This window comes from Strigops habroptila, chromosome 6 (assembly GCF_004027225.2).
Source record: "Strigops habroptila isolate Jane chromosome 6, bStrHab1.2.pri, whole genome shotgun sequence".
NCBI classification, from domain to species: domain Eukaryota; kingdom Metazoa; phylum Chordata; class Aves; order Psittaciformes; family Psittacidae; genus Strigops; species Strigops habroptila.
Genome location: NC_044282.2, coordinates 61,294,250 through 61,317,661, shown reverse-complemented (window position 1 = coordinate 61,317,661; position 23,412 = coordinate 61,294,250). Strand labels below are relative to the sequence as shown.

General features: G+C 42.0%; 1 protein-coding gene across 2 annotated transcripts in view; it reads right to left on the bottom strand.

Moving 5' to 3' along the window:
- The window catches only part of INTS9 (integrator complex subunit 9), a 74,680-nt gene that overhangs the window by 23,723 nt on the left and 27,545 nt on the right, over window positions 1-23,412 (bottom strand). For both annotated transcript variants that reach the window (XM_030490941.1, XM_030490940.1), the window contains exons 9-12: window positions 20,592-20,703; window positions 12,508-12,688; window positions 9,654-9,714; window positions 105-276 (exon numbers count right to left, since the gene is read on the bottom strand). In XM_030490941.1, coding sequence (XP_030346801.1) covers window positions 105-276; window positions 9,654-9,714; window positions 12,508-12,688; window positions 20,592-20,703 — 526 coding nt within the window. The remainder of the gene's footprint in view (window positions 1-104; window positions 277-9,653; window positions 9,715-12,507; window positions 12,689-20,591; window positions 20,704-23,412) is intronic.

Sequence of the window (23,412 nt, the reverse complement as noted above, 5' to 3'; positions counted from 1 at the left end):
CTTCTGCCCCAGAACAAATGAGTAAAGCCCCTAGGATGTGGCCACACTTAACGGGAGTGCACAACCTCTTGTTAATTTGATAATGATATCTACATTTTACTTACCTGTGAATATAACAGTGTTCAAGCTAGATTTCCCCCATAACTCCATGAAATGAACCACATCCCCAAATCTAAGAGAGGGGTGTCCAGTGAAAACAACACATGGCTGCTTGAAGTCATTGCTAAAGTCTCCATGGATGCTGGGATAATGTTTCAATTTGTTTGTCTGAATGAGCTGAAAGAAAAACAAAAATCCAGACATTACAAACTTTTCATGCCTCTGCTCTGTTCAGTGTGTTTATTTACATGAGATTATAAATATTCTACAGTTTATTTCTAACTCATCACTGAGTCCCTTCCTGCATATCCCCTAGATTTTCCAACAAATTTAGTCATGACTGTCCCCAAATGTTATGAAAAGGAAGTGAGAGTATGAGGCCAGGTGCCTCCAAGTCCTTGCTCTCACTTCTTTGGTACAGCAGTACAGTAACAGAGAACTGCCAACACTCCCTGCTTAGACTTTCCTGGAGTGAACAGAATGCTCAGCTGCTAAATTCAAAATAATCTACTTTTTCCTATTTGCCATGTCTACAAAGAGCTCTGGGCACCGATGTTTAACCTGGTTTTCTTGCACCACAGTAGTACCAGGCAATTTTGCCTTCAGCAGTATGTTGCTGTGAGTTTCACTGGTGTAACGCGTTCACACAAAGTCAAGTCTTCTGAAAAATCATATGAAAGAACAGACCGACTTGCTCTTCCTTAACTATCGCTGAAACTACAGCTAACAACGAGCTAAGCAATAAGAAGTACTTGTGACTAGAGCTGGCAAACTGAGTGTAATCAACCATGCAGGTGGAACAGATTTCTTTACTAAGGTGGGGAAGTTTATTTATCAAGGTGCTTTTGAGGGAGAATTTTGCTTTATTTCTCCTGCCACTGTTTTCTACTCTGCAAAGCAAGGTTCAACTTAAAAAACAGTTTAATAGACTAGTCTGCTAAGCACTCTCATGCAATATTTTGCAAGTATTTTCTTGGCAGGTATATGTATCCATCCCCAGTCTGAAAATAACAGTAAGTACAGTTTTCTTAAAGAGTATGCAATGTAACATAATGAAATCACACACTGAGCAACCAAGAACATAAAGAGTGCTAAAAGAGTGTGAAAGAGAGGAACAGTAATTCCTTTGTCAGCTGGTTTTTAAAGGAGGTGGGACTGTTCATCAAAGATCTCACCATACTTTGCTGTCTCCTGCCAGGACTTGCAACATGGCTCAGAATATAGAATTCCCATATGCAGGGCTCAGTAAACACGTTTCTGGGGCTGTTGTGCCATGGAACCCAAGATGATAGGACTAATTAGCAAACAGAATGCTCTTCACTGTGTCATAACTTGACGTCTGCATCACGCCTTTCTAGCAGAAAAACCTGCTACTCAGGACATTGCTCTTCACTGTAACATATTTGATTTTCAAAAGAGGAACTAAGAAAGAACATTGTGATAAGCACCTCCTCTGGTCTCTCAAAGCTGTAATTCATCTTTCCAGATTCTCTTTTATTTGTTACATTTTACCATGGTAAATCTAACTCAAGATAGTGTGCCTACATGGAAATGAACAGAAAGCTGAGAATTCTAATGCTTCTTTTAAGCCTTTTAGCAACTTATGCACAATGAAGCACTTCAGAACTTAAGGTTATTACACAGTTAGGTTCTTCATTGAATTTAGCATCACTGAGCAAAAGCATCAACCCTACTCAACTTCTAGCTGTCATCACCTGAAGATACGCTTTGGTGCTAGAACAGACAATGTACAAACTTATCATCAATGCCCTTTCAATAACAGGAAGTTGGCTGCACACTCCTTTGTTTCCTGGAGTTTGGCCTCTTTCAAGTGCCTAACAGCAAGTATTTTGCTGCGATCCTGCATCTGACTTTCCACACGTCCTGTTCGTAACTGCTGTCCCATACCTAAATGGCTAGAATGGAACTGGATTGGTATCTTTCCAGTGGTGGGCTCCCCAATGCTGGACACTGTTAAGATTCAGCTAGACAGGGCGCTGGGCCATCTAGTCTAGGTCATGCTTTGCCTAGAAAGGTTGGACCAGATGATCCTTGAGGTCCCTTCCTACATGGGATTGTAGGATTCCTTCTGGGGTTTGATGTAAGATGGAAACTGCAAGTGGACACAGCCTGTTATTTCCACGTGGATCCTTCGATCATGGAGGAATTACCCAGGGGACTAAACTTTTTGCAGCTTACTAGTAATACCAAATTCCTATTTAATCCACAAAAGGGAAATTTGGAACAAACATCCGATAACTGTTCTGGCAGTTAATATGCACTGAATCTTGAAAACATTTCTGCAATTAAGACTGGCAAAGATTTCTGATTAACACATCTGGAGTGCAATATTTAGAATCTAAACTTAGCTTCAGTAATAAAAACTGCAGTTTAGCAGACAATGGGCAAAACAAAGCTGATCTCATAAAATACTGGCATTTAAAAGTATGGGTATGAAATGGTCCCATGAAGCCAAAAGCCTCAAAATTGAAGTTGCAAATGCAGTTTCAATTGGGTAAACAGGAAGAAGGGGATAATTTCTACCTCATATATTAAATGGGATATGTGATATTCCAGAGGAAAACTTTGTCAGGGACCACCAGATAGATAAACGAAAAACATTTTTACAGCCTTATAGCAGCCTTCAAATACCTTAAGGGGGTCTACAGAAAAGCTGGAGAGGAACTTTTGACAAGGGCCTGTAGGGACAGGACAAGGGGGAATGGCTTTAACCTGACAGAGGGGAGATTAAGATGAGATCTTAGGAAGAAGTTCTTCTCTATGAGGGTGGTGAGACCCTGGCACAGGTTGCCCAGAGAAGCTGTGGCTGCCCCATCCCTGGCAGTGTTCAAGGCCAGGTTGGACAGGGCTTGGAGCAACCTGGTCTAGAGGAAGGTGTCCCTGCCCGTGGCAGGGGGTTGGAACTAGATGGTCCTTAAGGTCTCTTCTGACCCAAACCATTCTGTGATTCTATGATTCTATGTAGCACACTTCTGAAAATCACAAACTGTTATTCCAGCATCTTGTTTCACAGGTTCCTTAGGATTATACACATATCTGCATATAATCAAAGCATTTAAATCTTTGCTAAGGTGTGAGAGCAGCACTCTGAGCAAAAGCATTCTTAACAGCCTATTTCACTGCTATACCTATACAAATGTTCATTGTTTATAAACATAAAAGCTGTATTCTCTTCAAAGCGTTATGGAAGCTTCGAATCCCTTCCTATTACTTTATAGAGAGACAAAGGATCTCTAATCCAGTTTTCAGGACCTTGGTTTTTTTCTGTGTCATTCTTTTTATTTTTCTTTAAATTATTTATTATTTCCAGCAACAAACCATCTAGTGCATCACTGTGCTGCACTGCTTCTAACTGGGGTGCTAACTCAGGAGCGAAAAGGGACACATACTGAATCCTCAGCATCATGTCCTGAATTCTGGTGTTTGGGTTTTTTCCATGTTTTCTTTTTATCTTGTGAGATCGTTTCTTGTAAGTCTACTGAAGCTCCATACTAACAATCTCTCATTCCCATCACTGGACTTGGCAGGGGTGAAAGGCTACAGAAACAAGTTTAAAGGCATTCTCTTCACTCCAGTGATAAAGCAGCTAGATTTCAGTGTCTGGAGCAAAGTCTTTCCTAATTACCCAATCAAAAATATATGGAGCTGAATTTGCAAAACAGGTCTAGCAAAATTTCACAAATCATTAAGGGGGCTAAATTTGTAATGATTTGTAGAGGTCTTTTATATCTACAGATAAGACAGGTTGTATAAACATAACAGTTGTTACTGTGTCATGTTCAGATCTTCAACCTGTACGAAGATGGGGCTAAAACCCATGCCTGGCATTTAGCTAACCAATATTTTCACAATGGGACTGATTCCTGGAAGCCAGAAGCAACATTCAGAGCATCATTCTACAGAAACGACCATTATTGACCGAAAACTTAAAAGATAGACGATGGTAAGGTACTGAATCGAGACTGAGGAGAGCTGTGCTTTTCCTAAATCCCAAATGGTTATGATTCCCTTTAAAGCAGTAGACTTGATTTAAAGGGTCAGCGACTGCTGCTATAAACAGGATAAATCTCCAGAGCCTTTGTGTACCCTTTATTGAAGTGAGCCAAAATGCACTGCTATTTACTCTGTGTGTGTTTTTGGGCGTGTGTGTTCTGGATCTAGAATTTTGAACAGATATGTTTCTCATCAGTGAATGAGTGATGCATTTGTTACTTCACCTCCCTTTATTAGACCAACACTAACAGAGGCCTAATTCTATACGATACTATAAGACAAAACATAATACTATACAATCACATGGTTCCAGGGATTTTTTGCTTCGAATGTGTTACGCAGGAACTGGTATATGGAGAAAGGAATCAAAGACAAAGACGACAAGTGCTAGTATTTAACACTACAGAATCGATATTGCTCCCGCCCTGGCTATGTTTTGAGTCAGAAAAAGAGGCTTTTCAGAGCCATTTCTCTTAGATGTTGCTAACAGAATCCTAAACAAGAGGACAGTAAATCCAAATTCTTCCTCCACTAGCAAATAATGATCAATATAAATTACCTCTCAAATTTTTCTGTTGCTGACATTTAGAGGAGTCTGGATTCACTTATCTTACAGCCTGAAATCATCTATTTAAAGATCAAGCAGAAAGGAAAAGGACAGAAAGCTTCTCGTTTTGTCTTGCTAGCACAATTCCAACTATTCATTTATAAAGTCTCTACCCCCACAAAAGGGATGGTGTGGAGTGTACAATCCATGGTTCCTTTTAAAACGCTTGGGGAGATGGCCGATTCCTCAGCCGCGGCTGTGTTAGGATGGGACATTCCCATGTGCTCAAGGGATTTGGTAAAACACCGCAAGTTGGTTCTGGGATACCAGAATAACATTTCTAAACAAAACAAATTACTGATTTATGCTCCACAGCATTTCAGCTAGGCATTGTGGAGCTTAAACCTAAGCCTGTTTAGACAGCTGATCCTAGAGTACAACTGACATAGTGCCTTGGAAGTGAAAGCCACCACCTCCCTCGGCCAGCCTGCTATATTCACAAACATTTGGGAGCTCTAGTTTTTAACTCTGCAGAAGCTTCCAATGTTACTGCAGATTGATTGAGCTCCTTCTCTTTTCTCCATCACAGAAACTGCTGGTGAAAAATTGAGGGGAGAGCCATCCACAGTGTGATCCATCCCTTCCCTAACTGACTGTTTCTCCACTTTCACAGTTTTCCTCCGGAGAAGTCGCTGGCTGGAATGTATAGCAGTCCTGCTCCAGATCCTAACTCCCTCCAACAGAGTCACAGCAACTCTCACCCCAGCCATCAGAGAGAAATGCCTTTTAGAAGAAGCTCTTTTAACTTGTGCACTGCTGAAAGGCTGCAGATGAGACTTCAAAAGCTTGTGTAAGAATCTGGACACTTCATTCATATTAACACTAGTAGGAACTGATGTCCAAATCCATCCCTACAAGCCTAAAGCACTTTAGCCTGTATTCTTTGCTCGTAACTGAAAGAAAATATATTCCCTGTTCACTTGGACTGGATGTTAGGAAATAAACTGCCGCCCCAAAAAACTGTACGCAGTTACCATGCGGGAGGAAACATGATGAACACCTACTACAACATTAAAGCAGAAGTAACGAGGAGGGAGTAGAAGTGTTTTGGGTTCTCTGCAGAGATGAACAGTGTGTCTGGTTTTATTCAGTGCAGCAGAACAAGGAATGAGTTCAAAACAGGTAACATAAATAATAAACCTGGAAAATTTCCAAGCAAAGAGACTGAAAAAGCTTCAAACAACTTAATATAGAGAAAAATAATAAAAATAAAAATAATTGTAGAGAAGATGAAGATACTTTTGTATTGTTACTCTTGTAACAATAATGAAGGGATTGTTACGTGAAATGTAATCATAACTGATTAAAGGAAGTAAATGCTCTTTTATACTTATGCATCAGGCACCACTGGAACTCATTGCTGCAAGAAACTGTATCGACAATTTGGGGGATTATTTTTCCCTGTTTGTTTTTAAACTTTGCTGTTTATACAACAAAAACAGGAACCTTGAATTTCAGGATCAGACAGCATGCTGGGTTGGACTTATTCTGTAGATAATCAGAAGCTTATTTCCTGGCCTGTCCTTTTCTGGTGTATCATGCCAGGCATGTTATTAATGCTTGCTCATAACTAAAAGGCATGTCTGAGTAATTCCCTATTTTCTTCCAACAACAGAGCAGCTAAGCACGTCTTTTCATGATGGGCAATTTCCGTCTAAGTTACATTGCAAAAGCCTACCATTACTTTGAAAAAAGTAAGGCAATTCTCCACTAACAACCTGGCCATGAGAAATGATCATTCGATGTCTGTTTCTGATACTCATTAAAAACTCCCTTAAGTGCTAGTAAGCAGAGCTCTTGATTGTGAGGTTGTGGATTCACAGATTTAGAAAGAGCATGTTCACCAAAGACAAAAAGGCTGGCTGCTGACAAAAGCTCTAAATTAGTAACTGGAAGCCTTGAGTCCAAGTCCTTGCTCCCTCCTAGACTGGCCATGCATAGGTTATTCAGGCCAGGTCTGTATTAAGACCATTTTGCTTGGTAAAATTACACTAAAACATCACAGCAGCTGAGCCTACCGTGGATACTCTGTGCACAGGCATGGCAGGGTTTCTGCTGGGGAATAAATACTACATTTGTTAAGGATTGTACTGAAAAGAGGTTATATAAGATGTTTCACATATAAGTTACATACACATTGTCAGCTGCAAGGTTTTGCCCTTCTGTTTACACTGTTTGTTCCAACTCTGTATTTCATAGAAGAATAAGAAACCCAGCTCCTCTCCCATGTCTTAGAAACAGTATGACAGCATTAAACTGCAACCAGCTGTAGGTACCACTAAAACTGGAGCGCAGCCCGAGGTGGCTGAGCATTACAGGAGTAAAAGGATGACAGTAGCTGTCCCTCAGAGGACAGCAGCAAGGAATATAATGCAGGTGCTGAGCACTGGGTACCTGACATGGATGTCTTGGCATTGTGTTGGTGAGACATGGGGGTCTTCCATGTCAGTCATCTATATAAACCTCAGTATGCTTTGTTTAAAACTAAACTAAACCAACCCATGCCTCTTACAGAACAAAAAGGAGCAATCCGATCTGGTGTTCTCACACGTGTCTAAACTTCAGTGATTTATGACCTTAGGAAAAGCACTAAATGAAATAGCAGCCTCAGACTTTCTTTGCCTGGGTATTACTTTGTTTTGGTTTTGCTACTAAGCCAGGCTTTTGAAAGCTGTATGCCTAAGGCTGCTGCCTCCCACCATACAAACTGATTTTGCAAGACAAGCCAATATGTATCAGGAATTAGCAATGAAGAGACCCATTTTGTCCATCAGGGAGTGGGGGTAGCACAGGTTACTCCCATTTCCCAGCGTTTACTCCACTTCCCAGTGTTTATACAGCAGCATACATAAGTGAATAGTCAAACACACAACCTTAGTTAATTGAATTGAGGGGAAATGTACAGTACTTACTTCAGATGGCAGCTCACTGCTGAAATGCCTAAAGGCTACAGCCATTTCATAGTTTGGGAGACACAAGGATGTGCATTCACAGTATATTGTGTTATTCAGCCCATTTAAGGCAACCCTTACGTAAAAATGTAAGAAGCCTAAGCGTGGCTTCCTGTCAAAGATATCCATGGGTCTGGATAAAGCTGTTTGTGCATCTCATGATAATATGTCCCAGGCTTTGTGGGTCATGATCTGCATGATTTGGCCTTGTCAACCAAAGGCTGTACCTGTAACAGGCATGTTACTCCCTCTGTGCACTGCATTTTGTTATCCACTGATCTGTTATCCACTGCTGTGAGTCATTTCCTAGATAATTACCTTGATCTGCACATGAAACACAGAGGCATGTCTCAATAGCTAAACAATAATTTGGCAAAATCTCATTATCAACAGGCCTCTGGAGAATATAAAATGTCCTAAAAATTAGAGGACACAGTTATCACTCTATAAACACAAAGACCCATCATATAAGATGGGTCAATTAATCCAGTCTTTGACAGCTGCATGTTTGGCTTATTTTTGGAAGGGCTTTCACTTAAACCTGCCAGTTCCTGAGTATATTGTGAACTAAAATTTGAAACAATGTCTTTGGCAGAATATAGGCTGCCACTGAAACCAATGACACTGTGGATCAACAAGGACACCCCAGAAAGCAGAGATTCAGGGGGAATTAGAAAGCACAGCCAGCAGCATGGTTACGGAGTCTTGTATTCTTGTATATCTCTACGGTCCCTGATGAAGAGTCCCTCTCCAGCATCCTTCAGATACTGGAAGGCTCCTATGAGGTCTCCATGCAGCCTTCTCTTCTCCAGGCGTAACAGTCCCAACTTTCTTAGCTTGTCTTTGTACAGGAGGTGCTCTATCCCCCTTCCCATCTGGAAAGAGTCAGGGCTTCTGGCCAGATCTACTTCCAACAATGCCTCTGAAGCACCTACAGGTGATATATGTGATGGGCAATGGCAATTTCCAGAACAAGCCCCTCGATGAGATATCTCAGAGGAAAAAAAAAAAAACAACTCAAACAATTCTTGAAAAAGCATTTAATCTTTGGACTCTTAAACCTGTAATTGCCACTCTGCACATCTCATCAAACAGTTCTAAAAGAGACAGTTTTCTGAGACTGCATGCCCCAAATGGCTGTCTCTCAGGAGTAGAATTTAGCTAAATTTCTCAGTCCTGTTTCTTCCTTTCCCAGCCAGTCTCTCATTTACTGCTATTGGTTCACAGTGGAGAAACTAAGAGACATTCTTTCTTGATATGTGAGATAACTCTGAAGGCATGAATTATGCCATGTTTATTTAATGTCTAGTTGGCTAAAACTTCCCCTTAAATTATTATTTTGTTGCAGAAAAGATTCCCTCAACATGTGTTGCAGGGAGATCCCCCTAAAGACAGGAACCTTATTCTTCTTTGCTTCACCAAGATGCTAGCTCAAGTAATTTCATTTAAAATTGTCAAAGACAGCACTCAGTGCTGCAAGCTTTTTTACATCAAACCTCTCTTTCAAGATACCATTTCTCCTGCAGCAGACAACATGGTGCCTATTTCAGCTAGGGAGATGCTGGGATGACTAAGCTGTCTCTGTTAACAAGCTCTTAGTTTTACAGACTTTGAAATAAACTGCTTGGACAAAGAGAATATTCACGGTTTCAGTCTGATAAGAGCAAACAGTCAACCATGTGTACACCAGATAGCCTTCTGCGGGGGAAGAAGTAAAGCAGGCGAGCATATGTAAGTTATATGCTGAAATAAACATCATGATGATTTTTGAGTGGAGGGAACACCATCATTCATTCCTCCCCCATGCTCCCAAATTAATCACAGAAAGCAAAGGAAAAAAACCCAAACTTGCATGAATTATGACACAAAACTTAAATAGCTGTAGAAGTGTTCATCAGAAAAGCAATAGACACATAGATCTGTGTTCCAGAAACCCAACCACAGTATGATCTTAGCAAACAGCAAGACCATGGTTTACTTACCTCAGCATGGGGAAAAGGAGGTTCTGGAAGATACACCTTTGTTTGTTTGTTATGACACAACCTTTGAAAGAAAAGGACAATCAGCTGCGTTAGAGAGGTGCAGAACATCCCACAGTGTCTGCTGCCATCTACTGTTAAACGTTTTAGGAAAAAGCCATTCCGCATCTGCGGCATCAGGTGCAAAATAAACCAATTTGTTTTGTTGTTCTGTTTAGAGGACCAGAACCTTCAGGACATGACAACTCAGTCATAGTGAGAGCACATAGAAAAGGCGCAAGAGGTGCAAGACAGCTGACAGTAATTTTCTACACACAATGTAGCAGAACTCCTTTGCTGTTGAAGACAAATTTGTAACTCAACATCCACACCATTTCACAGTGCAGAGCTCAGCAGTGTTTGCAAAGCCAAATCACCCATCAACAGAAAAATTCCACTTACCTCATCCCACTTCTCAGCAGTGACTTGGTCCTTTTGTTTATTATAATCTAATTCCCCTATGCATTTTATTATTGCAGCTACAATGTTGGTTAACTGCCTCTCACCATGGCATAGTGCTCACTGTTACCTGAGATTTTACATCAATCGTTTATTTTTAAAATATAAATATTGAAGGCTGTTGATTAGCTCTAGCCAGACTCAACCTATTACAGAAGTTAAAAAAAAATATTTGTCAGAGGTCTGTGTGATGCTGCAGCTATCTGTAGTGACATTGTCCTGGTGGCTTTTTCTGGGAAACACTACCTGTCTCATACTTTCTTCACTTTATTAAACAGCAATAAGGCTGAGTCAAACTAAATTTGATAAAGTCTAAGAGATACTAAGAGCAGGACATTTATTTTGGCTGACTAAGCAGTAGAACTGGAAGGCTAGAGTCCCTGAATTTCAGCTCCAATTCTGACCCTTTATTATGCAGATGTTCAACCTCTGCCTGCACTTCCATGTTAGTAAAATGTTCACCTTACCCATAAATGTTTGGAGATTAGCTAATGTTGGGTTTGATTGTTGAATATAAGTCACTACAGCAAAGCAGAACTCAAAAAAAATAGTGTCTGAACACTCGGGTGCCTGAGTTGTGCCAGCTAGACGCAGCAGTCAGAAAGACCCAAGTGGCACAGGTAACATTCCTGTTACTTTAACAGCATTGTTGCAACAAGAACTGTACACTAAGTAGCTACCACTTCACCTGCTACTGAAATGAAATCACCATAGAAGTACAAACCAAACAACTGTTTAACTATAAACTGCATGAGTCAATGCAACCTGGTGAGTACACAAAGTTTGGCCTGGACACCACGGCTTGATTTTCCTACTTCTGCTGAAAGCAACGTAATTAAATTCACCGGATTTCAATCTTCTTTACAATTCTCCTGTGGGATCAATTCACTTAAGATTTCCAGGACGTATCTTTTCTATCCTGAACTCCAGACTTAAAAGGTCTGGAGAGGAAGAAAGGAAGGCAAAGCTAACTTACTCTATTTAATAATCTAGAGCATGTCTCAATTTGTAAGAATTTAGGAACAGTTACAAGTGGTTGGGTTTTCCTTTTGAGGTCTCTGAATCACAGAACTGTTGAGGTTGGAAGGGTACTCTTGAGATCATCCAGTCCAAGCTGCTGCTCAAGCACTACAGCAGGTCATCCAGGACTGTGCCTAGTTGGGCTCTGGAGCCTCCATAGACAGAGAATCCACAAACTCTCATCACAACCTGTTCCAGGGTTTGAACTCCCTCACAGTAAAAAAGTGTGTTTCATCTCTTCAGAGAGAATTTCATGTGTTTTAATTTGTGCCTCTTGTTCTGTCAGCGGACCCTACTGAGTCTGGCTCCCTCATCCTCATTTCCCCCCATCAGGTATATCTACACACTGATAACCACAGAGTCTAGAATCATAGAGTAGTTTGAGTTGGAGAGGATCTTAAAGCTCATGTAGTTCCAACCCCCTGTCATAGGCAGGGACACCTTCCACTAGACCAGGTTGCTCCAAGCCCCGTCCAACCTGGTCTTGAACACTGCCAGGGATGGGGCAGCCACAACTTCTCCGGGCACCCTGTGCCAGCACCTCAGCACCCTCACACGGAACAACTTCTTCCTTCCTAAGATCTCACCTCAATCTCCCCTCTGTCAGGTCAAAGCCATTCCCCCTTGTCCTGTCCCTACAGGCCCTTGTCCTGTCCCTACAGGCCCTTGTCAAAAGCCCCTCTCCAGCTTTCTTGTCAGCCCCTTTAGGCACTGGAAGCTGCTCTAAGATCTCCCTGGAACCTTCTCTTCTCCAGGCTGAACAAGCCCAACTCTCTCAGCCTGTGTCCATCGAAGAGGTGTTCCAGTTTGGTGCTCAAGCCATAGAAGAGGTGTGTCTGCCTGGAAATTGAGCCATTGACTACAACTCTGTGAGTGCAACCATCCCCTTCCCTGACCGGCTGGCAGTGCTCTGCCTAATGCAGCCCAGGATACTGCTGGCTTTTTGTGCCATGCAAATACATTGCTGGCTCAGCAAAATTAAGCCTGAAAAATTTATTTTCCTTATATAGTGATAACATGGCATAGTTCAGGGGGCACTGGATAGGATGTGCAAACAGGCACAGCTAAAATTCACTCATGTCAGCTACATAATTTAATCATATGGGGAAGTACCAAAAAGGACAGATTACTGAGTTTGTATGTTCTATAGGAAACGATGCTTCCCTAATATAGAACATCCACTTACACATGCACACACGCCCTTGTGACTCAAGAAACGTGTTCACAATTCTAATCAAGTACATATTAGAGTGTGTCAAGTAGAGATAACCTGCATATACCTATTTACCATAGCTAAGTGTGCGAATTGAGGCTGATGAAGCAGCCCTTCAACACCTACCATTCAGCAAAGATCTGGGAGAACTCAAGGGAGCTGTTGGCAACAGGTGAGATGAAATAAAAAGGGACGTTGGAGAGTCCAGCAGAGTCAATATACTGATACAGGCACTCCAGCAGGTCGTATATTACTCCAGAGGGATAACAGGGAACAAGCACATTTCCTCCATTCCGGACAGTCATAGCTAAGAGAGAGAGAGAATGAGAAAAATCAATTAACAGTGTTCATATTTAAACTTTTTAGTAAATTACTTTAACCCAAATATCACATAAGGTATAAAAAGCTATCACATGAATTAGCAGAAGACATTATGCATATGAATTGGGAGGAACACTTATGATCATTTAATACATTTATTTACTGCCTTCTCCAGGAAGCAAGACTGGAGATAACGATTATACTCCATTAGATGGGGGGCACAGAACAGACTGAGCACAAGCAAAACTCTTGACACGAGAGGGCAGTCTTGCACTGGCACATGAGGATAAATGAGTGACACAAAACACCTCACCATCAAAATAAACCCTGTTCCATCTGTACTAGCTGTGGACCAAAGGGGAAGGACAACAGTTCACAGGTCTCAGTTGAAAGCTCTACACATGGTAAACTGTTCTGCACTTGTTTTTCAGTGCTCTAGATGAAAAGCTGAAGATAAGGTCATTTCAGCCCTTGAAGCTAGAAGTGGGTGGTGGAGTGTTTCTCCTTTTTAAAAAGTCGAAATATTTCTGTCATTTCAATATAAAAAGAACAATTTAAAACCTCTCTGAATTGTAGACAGCATGGGACTAGAGAAAAATGTGGAAAAGGAAAAAGAAAAATAGGTTTACTCTGTAATTGAGACAGATTTGAGTTCAACAGCAAAAGCAAGTACAGAGCAAATATTTTGTTCTTTCGGCAGAATAAATGACAAAATGCCGTACCTTATGAGAAACTGGAAATACTTTGTCCAGCTCACTGAGCAATTGCTGCCTCACTAGGATTTCATCTGTGGTCTTGGGGTAAAACCATCTACTGATGTTAATTGCAGTGCAGCAGCGGTAACATTATGCATCAAGGCATTACACAAAAAGCTGTGAAAGAGCCTGAAAAGGCATGTATTACATCCCTCCATAATCACTTCCTTGACTTCAATTTATTGACAAGCTGTGATGGGGTACAGATTTAGCACATTAAGGGTCTTTTTGCCCCACCTGCATGCTCAAAGAAGATTTTTATGGCTGAATGTTTAAAGGTTTTAGAGAGTCTGGGAAAATGCAGAGACTCTCTCATAGGATTTTTCACACGCATTTAGGTGCTTAACTCCTTTTAGCAGTCAGTGCCTGTTACATGCTGCTCTCAACAACAACTGGTGGTCCAAGGCACCTTCTATATCACAGTTATATTAGAACTGCAGTGTAGTGAATTATTGCCCAGGTTTTCTCTAGGTCACATACAAACTGTACCATCAAAATATATGTGAATATGAATAGCAATATTTTACATTTGTCTAGAACCCAAAATGTTAGAAAACATCCCAGCAATGTGTTATATTATTCCTCTTACATGGGTAAGTCTAAACTGTCCCATCTGTAAACAGGATGTGAAGAGAGGAATGAGCTTAAGAACAGTATTATCAAAGCCATCTGGGGGCTGAAAGTTAAGTCTCTGGCTCCAGAACCAGAATCTGCATTGCTTTATTATGCATCCAAAAATTCTGCAAAAAGGAAAGAGGAGTACCTAGATCCATAGCAGCAGGAATACTGCATGGGCCGGAGACAGGATGCAGAGTGCGGGGTGCATTAGTGATCAGTGGAACATGGTAAGAGGTATGTCTGCAGCTCTATCTCTGCGCTGAACAAAGATACTGGCTGAAACACCAAGGTGTGTGTCTCCAAGAACTGGGTGCCCTCTTCTTTCCTCAGGCACCAACTAGCTTCACCTGGTTAAGATGAATGGCTCACCCTTCCCTTTGAAGATCCTGGAGGAAGAGCTTTCATCTAATGACAGGCTGGTGAAAGAATTTGTCTGGGACATGAAAAATGTGAGTTTCATTTGTGGTGGGTTAACCCTGTCTGGAGGCCAGGTTCCTCCCCCAGGCCCCTCTGTCACTCCCTTCCTTTTTCAGTCTCATGCTCTGCCAGCAAGGAGGGGCACGGGAAGCCAGGAGACAGCAGAAACAGGACACCTGACCCAAACTGGCCAAAGGGGTATTCCACACCACAGTACACCATGTCCAGTATATAAACTGGGGGGAGTTACCTGGAAGGCCCGGATCACTGCTCGGGTTGGGCTGGGTGTCGGTCAGCGGGTGGTGAGCAATTGTATTGTGCATCACTTGTGTTTATTATTTTCCTTTTCCTTTTTTAGTTTTATATTCTCTCCCCTTGTTATTTCCCTTATCATTATTATTATTGGTGGTAGCAGTAGTGGTTTTGTATTATACCTTAGTTACTGGACTGTTCTTATCTCAACCCGTGGGATTTACATTCTTTCGATTCTCCTCCCCATCCCTTCGGGAGCAAAGGAAGAAGAGGGGGAGTGAGCGAGCATGGTTCTGAGTTACCAGCTGGGCTTAAACCACGACAGTTCTTTGTGGTGCCCAACATGGGGCACAAAGGGTTGAGATAACAACAGATCTAACCAGAGTGTGTCTAATCATATTTGTGATAAGCATTCATTGTTTTGGATTAATAGTCACTCATCACAATGTTTATTTATTTGCTCTCAGAGTTGTTGTGCTTGGTCTCAGAGTTTCAGCATGTCACACCTTACTTACAGCCTGTATTTGCTGTTTTAGCATCTATCAGCTGGGGGGCCCAGGCTAAGGTTATTGTTTCGCTCTACTTCATGGTAATGACTTGTAATCCAATAGAATCATTGATCATGAAACTGGTCTGGCATGCATTCTCAGTGTGGTCATCACCTCTATACTTTGGGAGGCATATAATGGAATTTTTTAGCAATTACACATTTGGTTTTTCCTCCTTGGGGGGTCAACCTATGAAGAAGACATTCCCCCCTGGACAAGGGGGAGAAAATATAATGCAAGGCTCATGGGTTGAGATAAGGACAGGGAGAGATCACTCTCCAATTACCATCATGGGCAGAACAGACTCGACTTAGGGAAAGGAAATTAGTTTAATTTACTACCAATCAAATCAGAACAGGATAATGAGAAATGAAACCAAAGCTTAAAAAACACCTTCCCCGCACCCCTCCTTTCCTCCTGGGCTTAACTTCACTACCAAATTCTCTACCTCCTCCCCTCCAGCACCACATGGGAATGGGGGTTATGGTCAGTTCATCACACGTTTCTCTGCCACTCCTTCCTCCTCAGGGGAGGACTCCTCACACTCTTCCCTTGCTGCAGTGTGGGGTCCCTCCCACGGGAGACAGTCCTTCACGAACTGCTCCAATGTGAGTCCTTCCCACAGACTGCATAAACTGCTCCAACATGGGCTTCCCACGGAGTCACAGCCTCCTTCAGGCATCCCGCTACTCCAGTGTGGGGCCCTCCATGGGCTGCAGGGGCACAGCCTGTCTCACTATGGGCTGCGGGGGAACCTGCTCCAGTGCCTGCAGCACGTCCTCCCCACCTTCTTCACTGACGTTGGAGTATGCAGGGCTGTTCCTCTCATGTTTTCTCACTCCTTTTTCTGGCTGAAGTTGCTGGTTCTGTTGTTACACAGAGGAAGCTTCTGGCAGCTTCTGTAGAAGAAGCCACCTCTGTAGCCCCCTGAACACCAAAACCTTACCAGGCAAACCCGATAACACTTTGAATTCACAGCTCTCCCTTCCCTGCACCCATTGGTTCACTATGGGAAAAAAACCAGAAGTTCAAGATTCCTGGGGTCACGGAGAAAATAACAGAGGGTAAGGTCTTGGAGCAGATGCCAACTTGAGTTTCTGTTCCCAGGAAAACTACAGAGGTGGTTACCAGTAATTAGTATCTCGATCAGGGAGTGGAGCACTCTTCCAGCCAGCTGCCCTACCCAGGGCTGCTGGTCCCTTGAATCTCATGTTGTGGGTGGCACAGTGATGCACCTTTGAAACTGGCCTGGTGCATACTTCTCCCCAGGACAGGAAAGGACAGCAGCATGGCTATCCCATCTCTGACAAGGCTCTGTGTGACAACTTTTTGGTTTAGAATACACTACTCAGTTCCTTGGTACAAGTTTATACGTATGTGCTGGGGTCAGCACAGCTGGGCACTGCTTCTTGAGGGTGCTGTTAAGTGGTTCCATAAAGGGATAAGAGCTTCTGCCAAACAGGGATGAAAACCTTTACAAGCATATTGCTTTCCATGCAAACAGTAGGTCCAATCTGGCTCTCTGCACCACTACAGCAACTTTGTAGTTGTCAGTAAGAAGACACGTATACTTGAAAGTTGTTTAAGCCCAATTTATCTCTGTGACTGATGGATGCACTCTCTTGATAAAAGTTGCATAATAATCTTGGCATTTCAAATTTAGTCTCCTTCAGTAGCTCCATAATAAGTTTTTCAATTTACAACTCACAATGAGATATTTGCTTTTCGAACAGCTGCCACCACAAGGTCAAGTTGGCACCTAAAAAGCAAACTGTGCTCTTTTCTGCTGTATATAAACACATGCACACATACACAGAGGCACGACCGCACACGCACACAAAATATCACAAACTGTCCCTACAGACAGTCTGGCAAATTTGCTGATGATGCCCAAGGCAATGTAAAAATACAATTGCTTTTCTTGAGCTGCAGAGTGCTGGTGCTGCAGTGCTGAGCACGGAAAAAAGGGGTTTGGGCTAAACTGAGAGGAACCTGGAGACGTGACAAAGCGTGGCTTCAGTGCTGCACACACAATGCTGAGAGGAAATCATGCATGTGACTTGGTAATAATGGGAATCGGCATCTACAGCTCTACACGCTGGGATGAAAACAGAGATCAAGGTGAAATTTTCACACTTCCATTTCTGTGCTTTACAACACTTATTCACAAACATGCCAGTACCTCATGGTACACATTTTTGGTAAATTTCCAGTGTCTGCTTTAGAGTTTTCACCTAGTACATGCTGAGCTTCTTGTGAAGTCCCCTGAGCATTTTGGAAATGGGAAAAATATATGAAAATGATTGTGCGCAGCTTGCCTTCACCATTGCTTTTCCCAGAAACCTATTGCTTTTTGGACTTTTTCACACATTTGAAAGAAAATTGATTCACTGTTTTCTTCTACTGTTGGGTAAATGTGTAAGTACTGCTGGTGTCATGTAAAAGACAACCCTATGACTGCATTATTCATAAAATTATTTAATTTCTTCAGGTTGCTGTTTTGGCAAACACCACTCAAATCCCAGATTCTCACAATGGCATTATTGTAAGCATACATGTTCCTTGAGTCTTTAATAATTTTCTAATTTCTTTGAGTTTGTCTCTTTCAAGATAAAAGCTGGCTTGAAGACCTTCTGCAAAACCCTCAAAATAGTTCAGAATATTTCTGTAAACCAGAACAACTTTTGCAGATGAACATCCACCTGTACCTACATATGTAACACATTTATCTATATGCATTCATCTTTTGGATTTTGCCTTGGCCCAAGCTACATCTCTTTGTTTAATTTTTGAAAGCATTTAAAATAACAATGGTTTCACTCTTGTTTACTCAGCATACAGCTGTTGCAGTTCAAGATACGAGTGACCACCAAGATACTTGCTAGAGAACATTTGGACCTGATGAAGCAAGTCCAGAGGAGGCCATTAAGATGCTCTGAGGGCTGGAGCACCTCTGCTATGGAGACAGGCTGAGAGAGCTGGGCTTGTTCAGCCTGGAGAAGAGAAGGCTCCAGGGAGACCTTAGAGCAGCTTCCAGTGCCTAAAGGGGGCAACAAGAAAGCTGGAGAGGGGCTTTTGACAAGGGCCTGTAGGGACAGGACAAGGGGGAATGGCTTTAAACTGACAGAGGGGAGATTGAGATGAACTGTTAGGAAGATCTTCCCTATGAGGATGGTGAGGCCCTGGCACAGGTTGCCCAGAGAAGCTGTGGCTGCCCCATCCCTGGCAGTGTTCAAGGCCAGGTTGGAGGGGGATTTGAGTGGCCTAGTGGAAGGTGTCCCTGCCTATGGCAGGCGGATGGAACTGGATGAGCTTTAAGGTCCCTTCCAACCCAAACCGTTCTGTGACTCTATGATTTGCAGCAGAGTTGGCAGCAGAGCAAGACCTACCACTCCTCAGCCTCTCCAGGACAAAGTGTAACATTTCAGCTCAGGCTTGCTTCAGTGGTGGTTTATGGTAAGATGATCAGATGTGATCATGCTACCATCTATCAAGGGGACTGTAACCCCCACAAAGGTCCAGAATGGACAGAGAAGGGCAGCACATCTGGATTTAGCACAACAAGGTCACCAAAGCTTATCTGTGACAGCTCATAGGGTAATAAAATTAAAAATGCTTAAAAACAATGAAAATCCAGATCATAGTACACACACCCATACATATCACTTAGGAAAGGAAGTCACAGGTGTTAAGAATTAACACACCTTCAAGGGGAGGTCAAACAAGTTCCTGGAAGAGAAATCCACTGAATATTACTAACCACACAAAAGCCACGTCCGATTCAGGAAATTCCTGATATAAAAATACTTGGAGGCTATGAGATGAAGAGGGGAAAGTATCCTATAACCTCATTCTGTTCTGCTTTTCTCTAGGTATCTGCTGACGGCTCCTGTTGGAGCCAGGATGTTGGCAGAGAGGGTCTTTGGCATAACCGATGATCACCATTCTTACAAATGCCAAAACACACTCTATTAATGGCTATTTATATGACAAGGAATCATCCTTGCCCTGTAACACATCTTTTCACATAAACAAAACCCACATCATTTTACCTTGTACATCCCACAACAGGATCTATGACTCCTGTTTGAACTGTGTCCTAAGTAGGGATATCTGATTCTGATTTAGAGCTGGTGGGTGATGGAGGAGTCTACCATACTCCTTGCAGTATTTGCCTTCCACTACCAAGGCAATCTCATACTGGGCTTGTGAGACAGTACATAGATATTCAGCATCTGTGAATATGCACAAGGATTTTAAAATGGGGAAAAAAAACAAAGTATTGCAGTTTGGTTTTTTTTTACTTCTCCAAGGGTGCATTCATATGTAAAAAGTAAGACTAAGAATTTGCACTTCAGTCCTGTTCTTAACCTGATTCTGCAATCTTGGGTAAGCCACCTAAATACTACAGCTCAGATTTCTCCCAGGTGTGTGATGGGAACCAAAACACTTTCTTACAGTGAGAACTTCTAATGTCTTTTGATAACCTTTGTAACAATTCTCGCATCACAAGCTTTTCAGTCTTCTTTTTACAAAGTAGTTGGTTTAAAATAAAGGGAAGGTATCTGATAAAAGAACAGAAAATATACAGCAGGACAGACATGAGGAAGTGGTTTGATGAAAGAAGGGTGAGAGCACAGAGAAACTGAGGTGGGGGAAGGGGAGAAAAGGAGAGAACAGCACTGGATGTGACATTCCATACAGGCTGGAAAATGCTGCCATTCACACTGATACCACAGCTTTGCAATTATCAGCTTTTCCAGCTGTGAAAGCGTCTGATTAGGTTTTATATTTCTGGGGTCTATAAATATATCTTGATATATTTTTTTAAACAGAGATTGTGCTGTTTCCTTTTGATATATTTAAAAATCAGGTGTAAGAAGGGAAGCAGATGTGCTTGTTTTCAAAACTGAAAGTCATAAAAAAGCATGTAAAGATTTTGCACTGGCTAATATACAGGAAGGAAATAGTAATATTTCAGCTGGGAACAATATCCAAAACCTAGGCAACACGTAATCTGTTGGCACCTAAGCGACATACTTAGCAAACCAAGAGCAGCAGATGATTAAAACTCATTATACCTGTTCCATTCCAAAACATTTTAGGTACAACTTGTGTCTCTCCAAGCACTTACTGTATTAATGACATCAGGAGCACATCGTAAAATCTAAACAGCTAGTTTTATGCCAGAAGCTATAGCTGGACAACTTATTCAATTCCAGGAATCTCAGAATTATTTCCCACCCAGAGCAATGAATAAGATGATAAAATAGGCAGAAAACTTCTTTCAACGACCTACCCAAGTTGCTGCAGAACTCTCCTACCATGCCATCTGGGTTAGCAGTCGGGATTTGCGTAAGACCCGTCAGGATGAGAACATCACTATTTTTAAGAGAAGCCTGGTCCATGGGCTGAAACAGTGAAATAAAATGAGTAACATGAGAGTCATAACACAGGTTTTTCTGTTCTCTACCAAGAAGACTGCAATACATAATACACAGAGTGGCCAAGAAGGAGAACACATGGTCCTCCATCTGTGGAAACCTAACTGGAGTTAATAAAAACACATACAACTGTTTACCTGCACACTACAGCCCAAAACAAACAACGGAACTGTAACCGGATCCATCTCAAAGTAGTCTCCATAGACTAATCATTTCATGGCCTCAGGAGCTGAACACTGCAAAGGCAATAACTTGCTGAGAATGTGGCGGTACGGTCAGGAATGGTTTGACACTTGCATTCTTATCTCTGGCTGCACTAGGTTCCAACTCGCTTCCGTTTGCAAATTAAGGTGTCAGCTTTGATTTCCAGGGCTCACTGTCTACAGGAGGCAGCATCATTTTCCGCAACCTCTTCCAAAGAGAATCAGTAGATTCTGATCACTGGTCACTGAAGAAGCTCTCAATTTTGTGTATGAATCTGAACGCTGCACAAGGACTGTGAAGTCTGCTCTTCTGCCTGCAGTGTTACAATCGTGACTTCCAAATAATCATTTCAGATTGATTGTGCAGGCCTTCTCAGAAGTCTGTTCTTGTGAAATGGCAAATGGCTACTGCTGGTAGAAAAATTGGTTTAGATTCCTCAATATTGGGAAAGTTTATCTAAGAAATAATCACACATATGAACTTTTTCACTACAGCTGTAATATTAGGCCAAACGGACAAGTATTTCCATAATAGTCAGCAGCCAAAACCAGGTGAAAAATCATAGCTTTAACTGCACACACACACACACAAAAACACATATAAAAAAAGTAGTGCTCCCAATGCAACACCTGAGCTAAAGCAATAGAGAAAATATAACTTGGCTTACCAGTCTCCCTAATGAATCAGATTAGCACTATTCCCTTCTCCAATACCTTTCTTTGAAGACTGTGCTAGAGGCTAAGCTATGTCAAAGTGGAATAGATGTCTTCACAGGGCTATGACCTCTGATACGCTGGATCTACAGGGAATGTCGTACCGATGACCTTTGGTCCTAGGCGCAATCCTACATTCTGTGATTGAAGTGCTGGAGGTAGCTATCACAAACATCTATCTGGGCCATGTTTGCTTCCTGGGGGACAGAAGAGTTTCCATCTGCACAGTCTATCCTGTGACTCGCAGATGCAGCAGAGGGACTGATGATTAAACAGTCCAAGGAAATAGTGCGGCACCTTGGCCACTGGCAGGCAAGCTAATGTTAAAGCAAACATTGCTTCTGCCTCAACTGTGCATAAAGGTTTGTTTCACTGAGGTCAATCATTTAACATGTTTTATATTGGCATTTTATTAAAGCAGAATGAAAACACATACCCACTTCTCTCCATTAGCAAACGTAGAGTCGATATCCAGAAATAATACTTAAGTTTGACCTGACACTAAATATATATTCTTAATACTGAAAATTTAGCATAATCCAATCTTGAAAAGGCAAAATCCACTTCTCTCTCTGCAGATGCAGTACAGCTATGGTGAAAAGTGAACTTTTAGCCTTGCTCTGGGCTGGGATGCAGTTCCCACAGCTACTACTTCAGCAAAGGTGAGCAACTGCAGCCAGCTGTGTGGTACTTTATGGTTATTTATTCTTAACAGACTCTCTGCAGTCTCACCAACCAGGAAAGATTTCAACCAGAACAGACTGAAAAAGAGATTTCCTCTACAAGACCACTGTACCATTAATTCCCTTGCTCGCAGTTCCTCAGTGCCATTCTTAAGCAGTTGAGAAAGACCTTGCTCTGTTAAAACATGCAGGGGAATTTCATATCAACTTTGACAGAAGTTTACGCTGTGCATCGCCTTGCTGGACCTGACCTGTTAGGTGAGATTTATTGCAATCTTTGACTCTCCATAGCGTGTCTGTGAAAATGAAATGCCAATAATGCAATAAAAAATAATATTGAATCTGCCTGTGATAATGTACATAATGATTATCCCGTATTAGATACGCATAATTTCAGATGCTATTGCACTGAGAGGGCTTGCATTGATTTTTGTGGGTTAATGTAAAGAATATGTCTTAAAAGGCTTTTAGTGACATGTCTGAACCTGTGCTGTCAACTCTTGTTCTCCACTTCAGTGGCAATTGGTGTCAATTCTAGCCTCAGTGGAGGGTGAGGCAAAATTTTCAATAGAAACCATCTGCCAGAAGACAGAAGTAAAGGGAACAATTAATGGTGCCAGAACTCTCAAAGAAACCTTTTCAAGCTGTTCAGTTACTTTCAGCAGCTATGAATACAGTCTTGCTGAACCCTTCACCTGCTCTTCCCACAGACCCGCTGAGGATTTTGCAAGATATTCCTGCTGCTGCATCCAGGATTGACCCAACAGCCAGCATTCACTGCACCAAGCTTTAGCTAATCAGCACAGCCTGGGCCATGTCTAAGCTAAGCAAACTGCTTCACTTTCTACCAGTTGTTAATAGAGATGGACTGATTGCAGATGTACTAGAACTCTGCTGTTCTTAGATGTAACCTAGATGTAACTTAAAATGTCAAGGAAACTTTAGGCTGTAATTTATATCAAAGAAGCAATTCCACTCTCTTCCCATGACTCATAATTCCCACCTGTGCTGCCATCTCCACAATGTCATCACTTAAATCCCAGTGCTGGCAGAAAGGAAAAGGAGGAAAGAATTGG